This window comes from Gopherus flavomarginatus, chromosome 7 (assembly GCF_025201925.1).
Source record: "Gopherus flavomarginatus isolate rGopFla2 chromosome 7, rGopFla2.mat.asm, whole genome shotgun sequence".
Lineage (NCBI taxonomy): Eukaryota > Metazoa > Chordata > Testudines > Testudinidae > Gopherus > Gopherus flavomarginatus.
Genome location: NC_066623.1, coordinates 112,902,604 through 112,916,178, shown reverse-complemented (window position 1 = coordinate 112,916,178; position 13,575 = coordinate 112,902,604). Strand labels below are relative to the sequence as shown.

Genomic DNA, 13,575 nt, shown 5'->3' with positions numbered 1-13,575 from the left:
TTATTACACCTCTACCTCGATATAACACAACCCGATATATAACACAAATTCGGATATAACGCGGTAAAGCAGTGCTCCGGGGGGATGGGGCTGTGCACTCCAGTCGATCAAAGCAAGTTTGATATAACACAGTTTCACCTATAATGCAGTAAGAATTTTTTGGCTCCTGAGGACAGCGTTATATCGAGGTAGAGGTGTGTTTTAAAAGTATACTTATAGTGTATGATGCAATATTAGCTTAAATAATAGAACTTCATTTCTTAAATGAACAAAACACATGTATGCAGTGGCGATGTAGCCGTGTTGGTCACAGGATATTAGAGACACAATGTGGGTGAGGTAATAACTTTCATTGGACCAACTTCTGTTGGTGAGAGACAAGCTTTCGAACTACAGAGCTCTTTTGGTCTGGGAAAGATACTGTCACTGTCACAGCTAAATACAAGATTGAACAGAAATTTTAGCATAAGTAGTCAGCACATACTCTAAGGAACCATTCAAGGTGAAGAGGCTCCTTAACACCCTTGTGGTCATAGGACAAAAGGGAGGTTAGTGGGTTACAGATTGTTGTAATGAGCCTTAAGTCCAGTGTCTTTATTTGACCATGATATTTAGTGTCTAGCAAAGTTATGAATTTAAGCTCCCAGGCTCATCTTCTGAAAGCGTTGTGCAGGTTTCCTTTGAGGATGAGGACTGATAGGTCAGATATAGAGTAATGGCTATGTGAAGTGTTCACCCACAGGTGATGTGGTTTTTGTATTTTGTCATTTTCCTGTGTGAATTAATTTGAGAGGATACTGATTGTTTGGCTTCACCCACATAGTTGTTGGGGCATGTAGTTCTCTAAAACATATATAATTTATTAACCTTGCTTTTTGGTGTTTTGCTCATTTGCTGATTTGAAAAATTTGGGTAACTCAGAATGGGTTTCCTACATGTAAATATTATCATGGTTCTAAGTTGCATTAGGGTCCAAGTCTGAAAGGTGGTGTGTGCTCTCTTGGAAGGACCTGGGTTCCTTAAACTCCTACTGGTTTTAATAGAAATTCAAGGAACCGAACCCCTCATAGAGAGCTGTCTCTGAAAGTAACTTTTCATAAAATCTATGCTCTGAAAGTAACTTTTAGATGACCATTGACTTTAACTTTTGCCTAAAACTTCCTGATTGGTTCAAAAACTTGTTTGATTTAGAGCCTAATGCTTTCTGATATTTTCTAAACCAAACTTGGTTTTTAATGTGTGGTATGTTTAGAAATATTTATTTAATTTACGTTCCTATTATGCTAGTAATTATCTAAACCATATATAAAAGGTGTACCAGAAATACTCTTTTCTCGCTGAGACTATACATTTACTCTACCTCACTAAGTAAAACCTTCATGATGTTTACCCACTTTTTTTTTATACAAAATATATATAGAAAACATTTTGATTACATAACTGTTGTGAGGACAGTAAGCATGCACTGAGTTTTATAAACGGATTCAGTCTATACTACAAGAATTTAAGAGATCCCATGAAATTTTTTATAAGAGCAGGTATCTGCACTGGCGGCCTTGGCCAAATTTCCCCCGTTCTACTATGGTGCAGTGTGTGCTGTACATACATTAGTTCGTTGCTCCACTACATATCGGAGGTGTCTGCATATTTGGTGATGTATGGTTATATAGTAGTTGTAAAAACACTTGGTGTTCTTTGGGTTGTAAGATGCTGAATAAAATGCAAACTCTGATTCTTTACAGATCTAAAGCAGTTTTATATGTAGTAGTGAATATATTGCAATTATATTAGCTGCTGTTTTGCTTCCGCCTGCCTCAAACCTGATTGAATGTTTGCTATATGCTGTGAAGTGCGCGCGCGCGTGTGTGTGTGAGAGAGATAAGTATACCTCTATTATTTGTTTGTATATGGTAATATCCAAGATATTCAAGAAGAGATGATCGCTGTACTGAGATGCTTACTGGGTAAGGATCTTGTTTTCCATGTGGAATTAGTATGGCAGTAACCTGTGAATAGTGTGTGAATAATTTTATTTCCCATAGGGTGTTTGTTGTAATATCTAGTTTAAATTATCTCTTGGCATGTTACCTCTAAACAGAATGGATGGAATAAATATTAACTTAGTTAGATAGAAGTAAGAAAAGTCTGAGATCCTGCACTTGAAGAAAATGGATTGCATGGAAATGTCCACTTGATCCTAAGTTTTATTAATTTTTTCTCTCCTCCCCATATAAGGAGAGTTCCAGAAGAAGATGAGAAACTTACTGAGAGTCCTTGCCCATAAGCTTTGGGAGATATTTTCTTTCAGACCTGGTATTATTTTTTGTGGGTTTATGGTAATATACAAGAACCTCTGACAGGACTGGGGTTTTATTGTGCTAGGCTCTGTACAAATGTGTACAATGCTGTGGATGTCTTGACAATTCAAGGCAATTTGGTCATAGTTGAAATAGCAAGAACAGGCAAGGCTAAGCCCCACTTGTGCTCTGTAATAGCCAATATGGATTTGTCAAGAACAGTTCATGCCAAACGAACCTAATTTCCTTTCTTTGACAGGGTTACTGATATAGTGGATGGGGGGAAGCAGTAGATGTGATCTCTTGAGAGTCCAGAGGGGAGGAGCAAAAATAGTAAAAGGTTTAGAAAACCTGACCTATGAGGAAAGGTTAAAAAAAGTGGGTATGTGTAGTCTTGAGAAGAAGCGAGGTTTGGAATAGGTGCATAGCCCAGCAAATGAAAATCTCCGTGGTCTATATGCCGGGATCACAAAACACAATTGCATATTTGATGAGCAGAATTTTCCATTAGACCATGAGTGAGAGCTGACCAGTATAGTTTTTTGAGAGATCTGCCTTATCTGGATCTTTCTCAGGTGCCACACCCACCAACTAATAATGCCTCTGTCTTCTCATGGAGTTGGAGGGAGGAACACTGTTGTGACTCCTTGGGAGATGCCCTTCTTGCCCTCTTGCCGTCAGGGTCTCTTTGTATGCCTTTCCTTCAAATCCACGGATCCGCAAAACCCTGCCAAAACTGAACCAAGAGAAAGCAGTGATAATGTTTCATAGTCCTGGCATGGTTGAGACAGATGTGGTCTAATGACTGACTTCTGCCCAAGGAGTCTGACTCTATAACCCATCCTAGTGTATCATCCTGGCACCTCAAGGCCTGACTCCTTGTTGAGTCTCGGACCTTGAGCAGGAATGTTCTCCTGAAGTCCAGTGGGTTCTGTGAAATAGCAGGAAACCTACTACATGAAGGACTTGCAAAAGTGCTATGCTTTCAGATCTGGCACACCTAGAGTGACCAGATAGCAAGGGTGAAAAATCGGGACGGGGTGGGGAGTAATAGGCACTTATATAAGACAAAGCCGCAAATATCGGGACTGTCCCTATAAAATCGGGTCATCTGGTCACCCTAGGTGCACCTAGTGCTCCATATTGACTACTGATTCTCCCCTGGTGTCTATCTTCAGTTACCTGCTAAACCTGAAATTGCTGGGACTGTCCCTGAGCTCTGTCATGGTTCACTTAGCTGCCATCACCCCATTCCATTTGCCAAGTGAAGGTTTCTTGGTCTTCATGTGTCCTATGACAGCAAGATTCCTTAAGGACCTCCACTGTGAGACCCTACCTTACCTGGGACCTCAATTTAGTGCTTAAGGCATAAAGAGGACCTCTCTTTGAGCCCATGGCACTACTCCATTTGTCCATCAAGACTTTATTCTTTGGCCAGAAGGGGAGGGGAACTAGAAGCCCTCATGGCTGATTGGCTGTGACATTACCCCGAGTACAGTTTGGACTGATGAACAGCTGTGTCCCCTTAATTCTCCAACCTGGGGTGCCTTTTACATTGCTTCATTTCCTCTCTCTCAGCCTCCAGCATGTAAGTTACTCCTATTTATATTGTATGAGTGCTATAGCCAGCTACCCTTGAATTACACTGCAGAGCAACACCAGGAAATGACAAGTCCCAGACTTTCCCCCAGAAATGTAAGTCTTGTACTGCCCGGCTCTCCCCTGGACAATACATGCTCAAATAAAGTCTGTCATTTTATTAGTAGAAAATATGCACAAATCCAAACACTTCAGGCCAAACGCACTGATTTAGATAATACAATAAAACAAGTTTATTAAGTACAAAAGAGATTTTAAGTGACTACAAGTAATGAGGCATAAAAGTAATAATTGGTTAAAAGAAAATAAAAGTAAAATACAACTAATGCCTAATTTAATAAGCTAAATGAATTCAAAGCAAATGTCTCTTTCATCGTGTTACAGCAATCTTATTGTCTGAATTCTTTTCAGTCAGGATCTCTTCCTCAGTCCAGAGCTGTTGTCTTTGTTCTTCAAGTGTTGTCAATGCCCTCAATAGAGAGAAAAGGAGCAATCATTTGGGGCATCTCCTTTCTCCTCTTATAGTTCTTCCTCTTCTTTGAGAATCATCTCCAGCTGAGGTTCAGAGACAGAGGGTCTGTGTGGATGGGAACCCCCAGCTGTTTTTGTCAAGACGTAGATTTTCACCCACATTCTCTTCTCTGCCAAAGAACGGCCGCTTAGCCAAGTGATGGTCTGTTTCAGTGTTCTTCGTTGCAAGGCTCGTGGGGCAGTGGTAGATCCCATCAATCCTAAGTGCAGCTTGCCAAGTTCCCTCTAAGCTCTTCCGTGCAGCAGGCTATAAATAGCCGCACAGCAGCTCTAAAGGGCCACGCAGCAGGGACTTGTAGAGGAGAGAGGTAGGGGGGTGGGTGGGAACTGGGGAGGGGAGCAAGTTGGGACTTGCAGGGCTGCTGTGGGCCTCTCTCCCAGCCCCGGAGCTCCTGTACCACCTGCCAGCAGGGAGGTGAGAGGGCCCCTTCTCCTGGAGCTCCCTTCTCCTGGCAGCGGGGAGAGAGTCCTCTTCCCCCCAGAGCTCCAGTGCCACCTGCTGTCATCCAGAGAGGAGACCAATCTCCATACAGTGTATGGTGAAGCCTGGCTTTTTATCTTCACCAAACTAAGCCCTTCAGGGTTTTCCCCAGTCTTTTTCTTTCCTGAGGGGGTCACTTAGTCTTCTCTCAGAGACTAAGTGGGTGTTGGGGGGCGCATTTTGTCGTGGAACAAGTCCTTTGGGCTGCACCTCCCTCCTAGAGTCATTGCTCACTCCACGAAGGCTCATTCTACTTCCAGTGCTCTCCCTAGGAAGGTACCCATCAAGGACATTTGCAGGCAGTCACCTGCTCCTTCATTCACATGTTTTCACAGCATTATGCCTTACTCCATTCCTCCAGGATGGATGCAGCCTTTAGTGAAGCTGTTCTTCACTTTGTACTGGGTACACCTCCTCAGCATCCTGCTCAACATTAAGGCACTACTTGGGAATCTCCTCATGTGGAGCACCCATGGGAACAATAACTCAGGGAAGGAGAGGTTACTTACTTTGTACAAACCGGAGTTCTTTAAGATGTTTTGTCCAGTGAGTGCTCCACTACCTGCCTTCCTTTCCCCTCTGCTTTGAAGTTTTTAACCAGAGTCGGTGGTGGTTAAGGAACTGGCGTGGCACAGGTCTGCTCCTCCCTGTATGCTCTTGTACCAGAGCACGAGGACATGTATGGTGCAGGCATGGAGCCGCAGGCACTACTAGCAGAAAAGTCTGTGATTGAGAGCGTGCAGGTATGTGCACATTCTCATGTGGAGCACCAATAAGGACAAAACATCTCAGAATTCCAGTTACTGTGTAAGGTAAGTAACCGCTCCTTCTCCTTCTCCATCTCCACTGACAAAATAAATCTGCTTAATTGGCAGCAAGGGAGATTTAAATTAGATATTAGGAAAAGCTTCCTAACTAAAAGAATAGATAAATATTGGAATAGGTTACTGAGAGAGATCGTGTAATCCCCATCATTGGAGGTTTTTCAGAACATCTTAGACAACACTTGTCAGGGGTGGTCCTAGGTATACTTGGTCTTGTCTCAGTTGTGGGGGATGGATAGACGATCACTTCCATCCCTAAATTTCTATGATTAGTTTCTAGGCAAATTATCTGTTTTCTGAAACCTGTTTAGTTGATTCTTACAGAGTTTTGTTTGTGGTGTTTTTTTTTTTCCCCTAAGGATGTGGTAACAGAATCCACTCCAGTACGGTGCAGAAAGCTCAGTAACCCTGATATCTTTTCATCTACTGGGAAAACTAAACTCCATCGTCAGCTAAGTCAAGATGACTGCAAACTGCGTAGAGGTAGCCTGGCCAGCTCTCTGTCAGGTAAGCTGCTTTAAACACTACTCCTCTGATGATTGATCAACTACCAAATGCACGGTATTTTGTAAGAGTACGAAAACTGTCATAGGGTTGTTCAACATATCCTTTCTTCCAATGAAATCAAGGAACCATTAAGTGTTGACATTCTGCTTGCTGCTGTGCAAAGCACAAATGAGGATACACTCCATGCTCAAAGAGTTAAAAAAAAAAAAAAAACTAAAACAAATAAAATGGTTCATTTTGTATCAGTGAGACACATGACTCTCTTAAAATGTAAAATTATGTTCTCTTGTTTCGAGAGGAAAATCATTTAATGCATAAGAATATGATCGTTCCAAATGCTAGGAATGACATGGAAGAAGATTCAGAGTGGAAGGAAGATATAAAAGGAACTATTAGGAGGGAGTCTAGGATGAAGTGAGGAGGAGGAAAAGAGCAGAGATATCATGAATGATAAGAACCCCTTACTAGATGCCCAAAAAGCTACATTCCCACAGTTGAGAAAGAAGGTTGTACTGGTTAAAAACCTGAGCTGGTTTAGAATGGAAGTGAAGGCAGCTATAAAAAAACTAAAAAAAAAAACCAAACAAAAAAAAAAAAGGAAGAATGATGAAGGTGATAGTCATGAATACAAATCAGAAGTTAGGAATTGTAGCAAATTGATAAGGGAAACCAAGGGGAACGCAGAGAAATCTGTAGCCTGCGAACATAAGGACAATAAGAAGGAGCTTTTAAAATATATTGGGAACAAAAGAATCCTGACAATGGTGTCGGTTTATTACAATATGACAATGGTAGTATTATCAATAATAATGCAGAAAAAGTAGAAGTATTCATTAAGGAAATCTGTGCTGTCTTTGGGGGAAAAAACAGATAATATAGTCTTATCCTGTGGTGATAACATTCCTTCGATTCCACTAGTTTCGCTGGAGGATATTAAAACAACAGTTAGACATTTTTAAATTAGCAAGTGCGGATAACTTATATCCAAGATTTGTAAAACAGCGTAGCTGAGATGATGACCACTGATTCTGATTTTTGAAACCTTTCAGTAATGATTTCTTACACATTTTCACAGCTATAAGTTTTCACTATTTTCTGGGTATTACAAGTTTGAACTGTCTTTTATATCTGAATTAAATTGTAAGATTTTCAAGGAAGATCTTATAAATATATGTATAGCTCTCAGCGTGTTTTCTGAGATCAGTAAGATGGATTTACAGAAAAAATTCATGTGAATGGTTTAACTGTAGTAAAAGAAGATGATTTTTGTATCAAATGTTTAGCTAATCCGGTTCTTTTTACTGGCAAGGTTTTTAGAGTATTTTTTACATCCTTACAGTTGTGTTCTTTGGTGTACTGTAGAAATTATTTCCTTAAAAAAACACTGTTACCACCTTCTTTAATAGTTTGTATGTATACATTTTGTATATATATTTTTTCCTTTTGGCAGAAGTTATTTTTCTTAAGAGCTGAAATTTTACTTTTCGCTTATTCCCTTTAATCTATCATCAGTTAATGTAGTTTACTTTCTGCTGTAGACAGAGAAGGCGGATGATCCAGTGACTGGAGTGGTAACTTGGAACTTGGGAGACCTGGATTCAATTCCCTGGTCTGCCACAGGGTGCCTGGGCAAATTACCTAGTCCTTATGTCTCTGTTTCCATGTGTAATATGGGGATAATTCTTTCTCCTCCTCCTCCTCACTGGGGAAAGATGAATACATTAAAGATTCTGAGATGTTTAGATACTATGGTTGTAGGGTCATAAGTGCCTAAGATGAACAGGATCACAAGAACACACTTTTGATTTGAGTTGGCTATACATAAGTCACTGTCAGGTGTTGACTGTTTTTTAATAATAGCAATAGCAAGGGAGTATGTATTTTGACCAAAAAAACCCACCCCAAAAACCAGCACCCCACCCCAACAGTGCCATAGCAAGAAATTTGGAGGCTACCCGCGAGAGAACCTAGTGGGGCCCCTTTCCATTAATAATATTCCATGACCAATTTAATCGAAGTATGCAAATAATGACATATAGAAATCCACAACTAGTAGTCGGCTGAGACTACCTTTGAAGCTAAACAAATAATAATAAAAAAAAAAGGCTGTTGCATTTTATTTTTGTCAATGGATAACTACAGAAAAAATGTGTGTGTTTTTCTTACCTTGTTTATGCTGAGTAATGGAGTGCTGTTTTGTTGAATTCTTCTGTTATGTGCTTGAAATCCAGTGTCTTGCAAATGTCACTTTGTATGGACAATGTAGTCAGCCCTACTAAACGTTCTTGAGATATGGTAGACTTCAAGTAAGTTTTTATTGACTTAAGTTTTAAGAAACGTCTTTCTGCCCGTGCCACAGAGATTGGAGCTGTGAGAAACACCTGCAGAGCAATACACATGTTTGGGTACAGTGTGGACAAACTGCTTCTGGAAATGAATTGAAGTGTGTCAAGTGCATCAGTAAAACACCAGAAAGACACTAGAGTTATGTACCAGCTCATACCTGTCTATATTCACAGTGCAGCCATCAGAACTTGTCAGAGTTGATTCCAAGTTACTGTGCAATTTTTCTAAGGTGCTTGATGGAAAAAATTTGGTATGTTTCTCATATTACACAGAAATCCATACACGTTCATGTGTTCTCACAAAAATTAAAAACGTCCCAGATTCGTGAGAGCAGCGCTTATAGCAATATTGAAGAAGTCAAATTTAAATCTCTCTTCTGCATTGCCAGTGACTTGCTCCTCTGCTTTGTAGCTTTGCAATTTATTACTGCGGACTCATGTTTCAGCTAGTTCTGCTGACATTGACATTTTTTCTGCTATCTGTTTAGCAATTAACACCTCTTCATGATAATTCTGTGTTGGTCTGAGTAACTTGAATTGATTTGCTGACTTCATCAAGACCAAGCATTGAGCTTTATTTTTGCAATTTTAATTTTAAGCAGTAAGCTTTTACAAGCCACAAGTGAGACTGAACAGAAATGAGGAGAGTTCATCTGCCAGTGATCTGACTTTTGCATATATAACCCTTTATCTTTAGACATTTCTTTCAAATTCAGTAGTATTGTTTGTGCACACTGTGTCTGAAACTGCAGAACTTTGATATTTCCATTTTTGCTCTCTGCCAGGAACAAAAAATGCCTTTTTGTTCTTTTGAATTAAATGAACTTGCACATCTTGATGCTGTCCGCTCATGTTAACTCAGTATCGTATCCCTGTCCCTTGCAGTTATCCAATGTCAGACCATGTCTGGATAACTCTTAAAGTATCTCATCTGATAGAGCCTTTTTGGTAGTTTCCTCTACATTCAGAAATAGGAATTGCTCTTCAATCTTGACTTCTGTCTCTTGGCCCACGTCCAGACTAACCCGCTGTATTGGCGGGTTAAAATCGATTGCTCGGGGATCGATATATCGCGTCTAGTCTGGACGCGATGTATCAATCCCCGAGCGCGCTTACATCGATTCTGGAACTCCATCAACCCGAACGGAGTTCCGGAATCGACACGGAGAGCCGCGGATATCGATCCCGCGCCGTCTGGACGGGTGAGTAACTCGATCTTAGAAATTCGACTTCAGCTACGTTATTCACGTAGCTAAAGTTGCGTATCTAAGATTGATTTTCCTCCCCTAGTCTGGACGTGGCCTATGATATTAACATACCTCAAAATGACAGACGTTTGTTCCTCGTGACTGATAGCAGATGTGCAATACAAAATAATGGAGTAAATCTTTATTTTGTTTTGTTGCTAATTGTACCTGTTACCTTTTTGTGATAACTTCAAAATGATACTTTGTATTTCAGAGCATATGTATTGGTGTCTTTCTTCTTTAGTAAAGAAACATCTTGTGTTCCTTAATCACAGGCTCAAATTTAGCCATTAATTGGATTTGGCCTAAAAAGTTTCTATTTCCACTCTCATCAAGTTTTTCCACGGATCCACAAAATGCTAGGTTCTGTTAAGTGAAGAACAATGGCCACAATTCTTTTAAATACACCTTGCAAGTATTGTCTCTTAGTTTTGAGCAATGATTCTGAAGTCTGGTCAATTGCAGATTCAATTTTCAGTCATGGTTCCAATTCTCTCCACTTAACTTTGTATCCGATTAAACATGATTTTTCTCATGAGTTTTGAGAGTTTTGTGGTTATGTTGCCATTCCTGAAAACCACCATCAATGAGAGACTATGCTGACCACCACCAAATAATTAGCAACAAAAACAGAACATTGCATCCTCTTTACTGGAAAATATGAGCCAGTGTCATTGTACATTTTTCAATTTTCTTACATAATTTTCTTCTGTAAACCTGCTTCCATTGTGACTTGGAAAACTTTTACCTTTAACTTGCAGCGGTCCATGTTTCAGTATGGTTATTCTTGTTTTGTCATGGATGAATTTGGGCCCAGTTGAAGGATCACTGACATTAACAGGAGATATTGAAATTAGTGGAATGTCTTCTGAATTGTAACTACTCTCTTCCACGTGTTGAGATATAGCAGATATGATCAGACAATGTTTCTTGCTGCTTATTATTGTCATGCCCCTCTGAGTCATTTCCCCCCACCCCGATTGGTTTCCTGGACCATTTCTACATTAGAAGAGGTGCTAGGAGTCAAAAACCTCTCAAGTGTACCATTGTCTCTTAATCTGATCCTGTTTCTCTTTTTTCCTTCCTTTTTTTTTCCCACAACTGATATAAAATTTTAAAAACCTTCTGGCATCTTATGGAACGGGACCTGGCTGTGCAAACGTTTAGACCTAGAGGACAAAAATGGGAATGAAGTGATGCATAGAGGGGCACATCCAGCCCTCTCATCTATCCCCCTCCTGGTCTCACACTCTCTTGTTTACTCTCTCATCATAAGACAGTAACAGGAGGACATTGAACTAAATTGAAAGGAAATACAGATATTGAGTTAAAAGGGAACTTTTTAGGCTCACCTCTGAGGCGAGGTCTGTGAGGCCCTCACCCTCTAAGAACATAACATAAGAAGATAAGAATGGCCGTACTGGGTCAGACCAAAGGTCCATCTAGACCAGTATCTGTCTACCGACAGTGGCCAATGCCAGGTGCCCCAGAGGGAGTGAAGCTAACAGGCAATGATCAAGTGATCTCTCTTCTGCCATCCATCTCCATCCTCTGATGAACATAGGCTAGGGACACCATTCTTTACCCTTCCTGGCTAATAGCCATTTATGGACTTAGCCACCATGAATTTATCCAGTTCCCTTTTAAACATTGTTATAGTCCCAGCCTTCACAACCTCCTCAGGTAAGGAGTTCCACAAGTTGACTGTGCGCTGTGTGAAGAAGAACTTCCTTTTATTTGTTTTAAACCTGCTACCTATTAATTTCATTTGGTGACCCCTAGTTCTTGTATAATGGGAATAAGTAAATAACTTTTCCTTATCCACTTTCTCCACATCACTCATGATTTTATATACCTCTATCATATCCCCCCTTAGTCTCCTCTTTTCCAAGCTGAAGAGTCCTAGCCTCTTTAATCTTTCCTCATATGGGACCCTCTCCAAACCCCTATTCATTTTAGTTGCCCTTTTCTGAACCTTTTCTAGTGCTCGAATATCTTTTCTGAGGTGAGGAGACCACATCTGTACACAGTATTTGAGATGTGGGCGTACTATGGATTTATATAAGGGCAATAATATATTCTCAGTCTTATTCTCTATCCCCTTTTTAATGATTCCTTACATCTCGTTTGCTTTTTTGACCGCCCTCTGCGCACTGCGTGGACATCTTCAGAGAACTATCCACGATGACGCCAAGATCTTTTTCCTGACTCGTTGTAGCTAAATTAGACCCCATCATATTGTATGTATAGTTGGGGTTATTTTTTCCAATGTGCATTACTTTACATTTATCCACGTTAAATTTAATTTGCCATTTTGTTGCCCAGTCACTTAGTTTTGTGAGATCTTTTTGAAGTTCTTCACAGTCTGCTTTGGTCTTAACTATCTTGAGTAGTTTTAGTATCATCTGCAAACTTTGCCACCTCACTGTTTACCCCTTTCTCCAGATCATTTATGAATAAATTGAATAGAATTGGTCCTAGGACTGACCCTTGGGGAACACCACTAGTTACCCCTCTCCATTCTGAGAATTTACCATTAATTCCTACCCTATGTTCCCTGTCTTTTAACCAGTTCTCAATCCATGAAAGGACCTTCCCTTTTATCCCATGACAGCTTAATTTACGTAAGAGCCTTTGGTGAGGGACCTTGTCAAAGGCTTTCTGGAAATCTAAGTACACTATGTCCACTGGATCCCCCTTGTCCACATGTTTGTTGACCCCTTCAAAGAACTCTAATAGATTAGTAAGACATGATTTCCCTTTACAGAAACCATGTTGACTATTGCTCAACAGTTTGTTTTTCTATGTGTCTGACAATTTTATTCTTAACTATTGTTTCGACTAATTTGCCCGGTACCAATGTTAGACTTACCGGTCTGTAATTGCTGGGGTCACCTCTAGAGCCCTTTTTAAATATTGACGTTACATTAGCTAACTTCCAGTCATTGGGTACTGAAGCCGATTTAAAGGACAAGTTACAAGCCTTAGTTAATAGTTCCGCAACTTCACATTTGAGTTCTTTCAGAACTCTTGGGTGAATGCCATCTGGTCCTGGTGACTTGTTAATGTTGAGTTTATCAATTAATTCCAAAACCTCCTCTAGTGGCACTTCAATCTGTGACAATTCCTCAAATTTGTCAGTTACAAAAGCTGGCTCAGGTTTGGCAATCTCCCTAACATCCTCAGCCGTGAAGACTGAAGCAAAGAATCCATTTAGTTTCTCCGCAATGACTTTATCCTCTTTAAGCGCTCCTTTTGTATCTCGATCGTCAAGGGGCCCCACTGGTTCTTTAGCAGGCTTCCTGCTTCTGATGTACTTAAAAAACATTTTGTTATTACCTTTGGAGTTTTTGGCTAGCCGTTCTTCAAACTCCTCTTGGCTTTTCTTATTACACTCTTGCACTTAAGCTGGCAGTGTGTGTGCTCCTTTCTATTTGCCTCACTAGGATTTGACTTCCACTTTTTAAAGGAAGTCTTTTTCTCTCTCACTGCTTCTTTTACATGGTTGTTAAGCCACGGTGGCTCTTTTTCAGTTCTTTTACTATGTTTCTTAATTTGGGGTATACATTGAAGTTGAGCCTCTATTATGGTGTCTTTAAAAAGGGCCCATGCAACTTGCAGGGATTTCACTTTAGTCACTGTACCTTTTAACTTTTGTTTAACTAACCTCCTCATTTTTGTATAGTTCCCTCTTTTGAAATTAAATGCCACAGTGTTGGGCTGTTGAGGTATTCTTTCCCCCAC

General features: G+C 40.2%; 1 protein-coding gene across 4 annotated transcripts in view; it reads left to right on the top strand.

Annotated features, from left to right (window-relative positions):
* The window catches only part of MAST2 (microtubule associated serine/threonine kinase 2), a 359,963-nt gene that overhangs the window by 23,021 nt on the left and 323,367 nt on the right, over positions 1 to 13,575 (top strand). For all 4 annotated transcript variants that reach the window (XM_050961826.1, XM_050961825.1, XM_050961827.1 and 1 more), the window contains exon 2: positions 6,092 to 6,239. In XM_050961826.1, the coding sequence (XP_050817783.1) occupies positions 6,092 to 6,239 (148 nt within the window). The remainder of the gene's footprint in view (positions 1 to 6,091; positions 6,240 to 13,575) is intronic.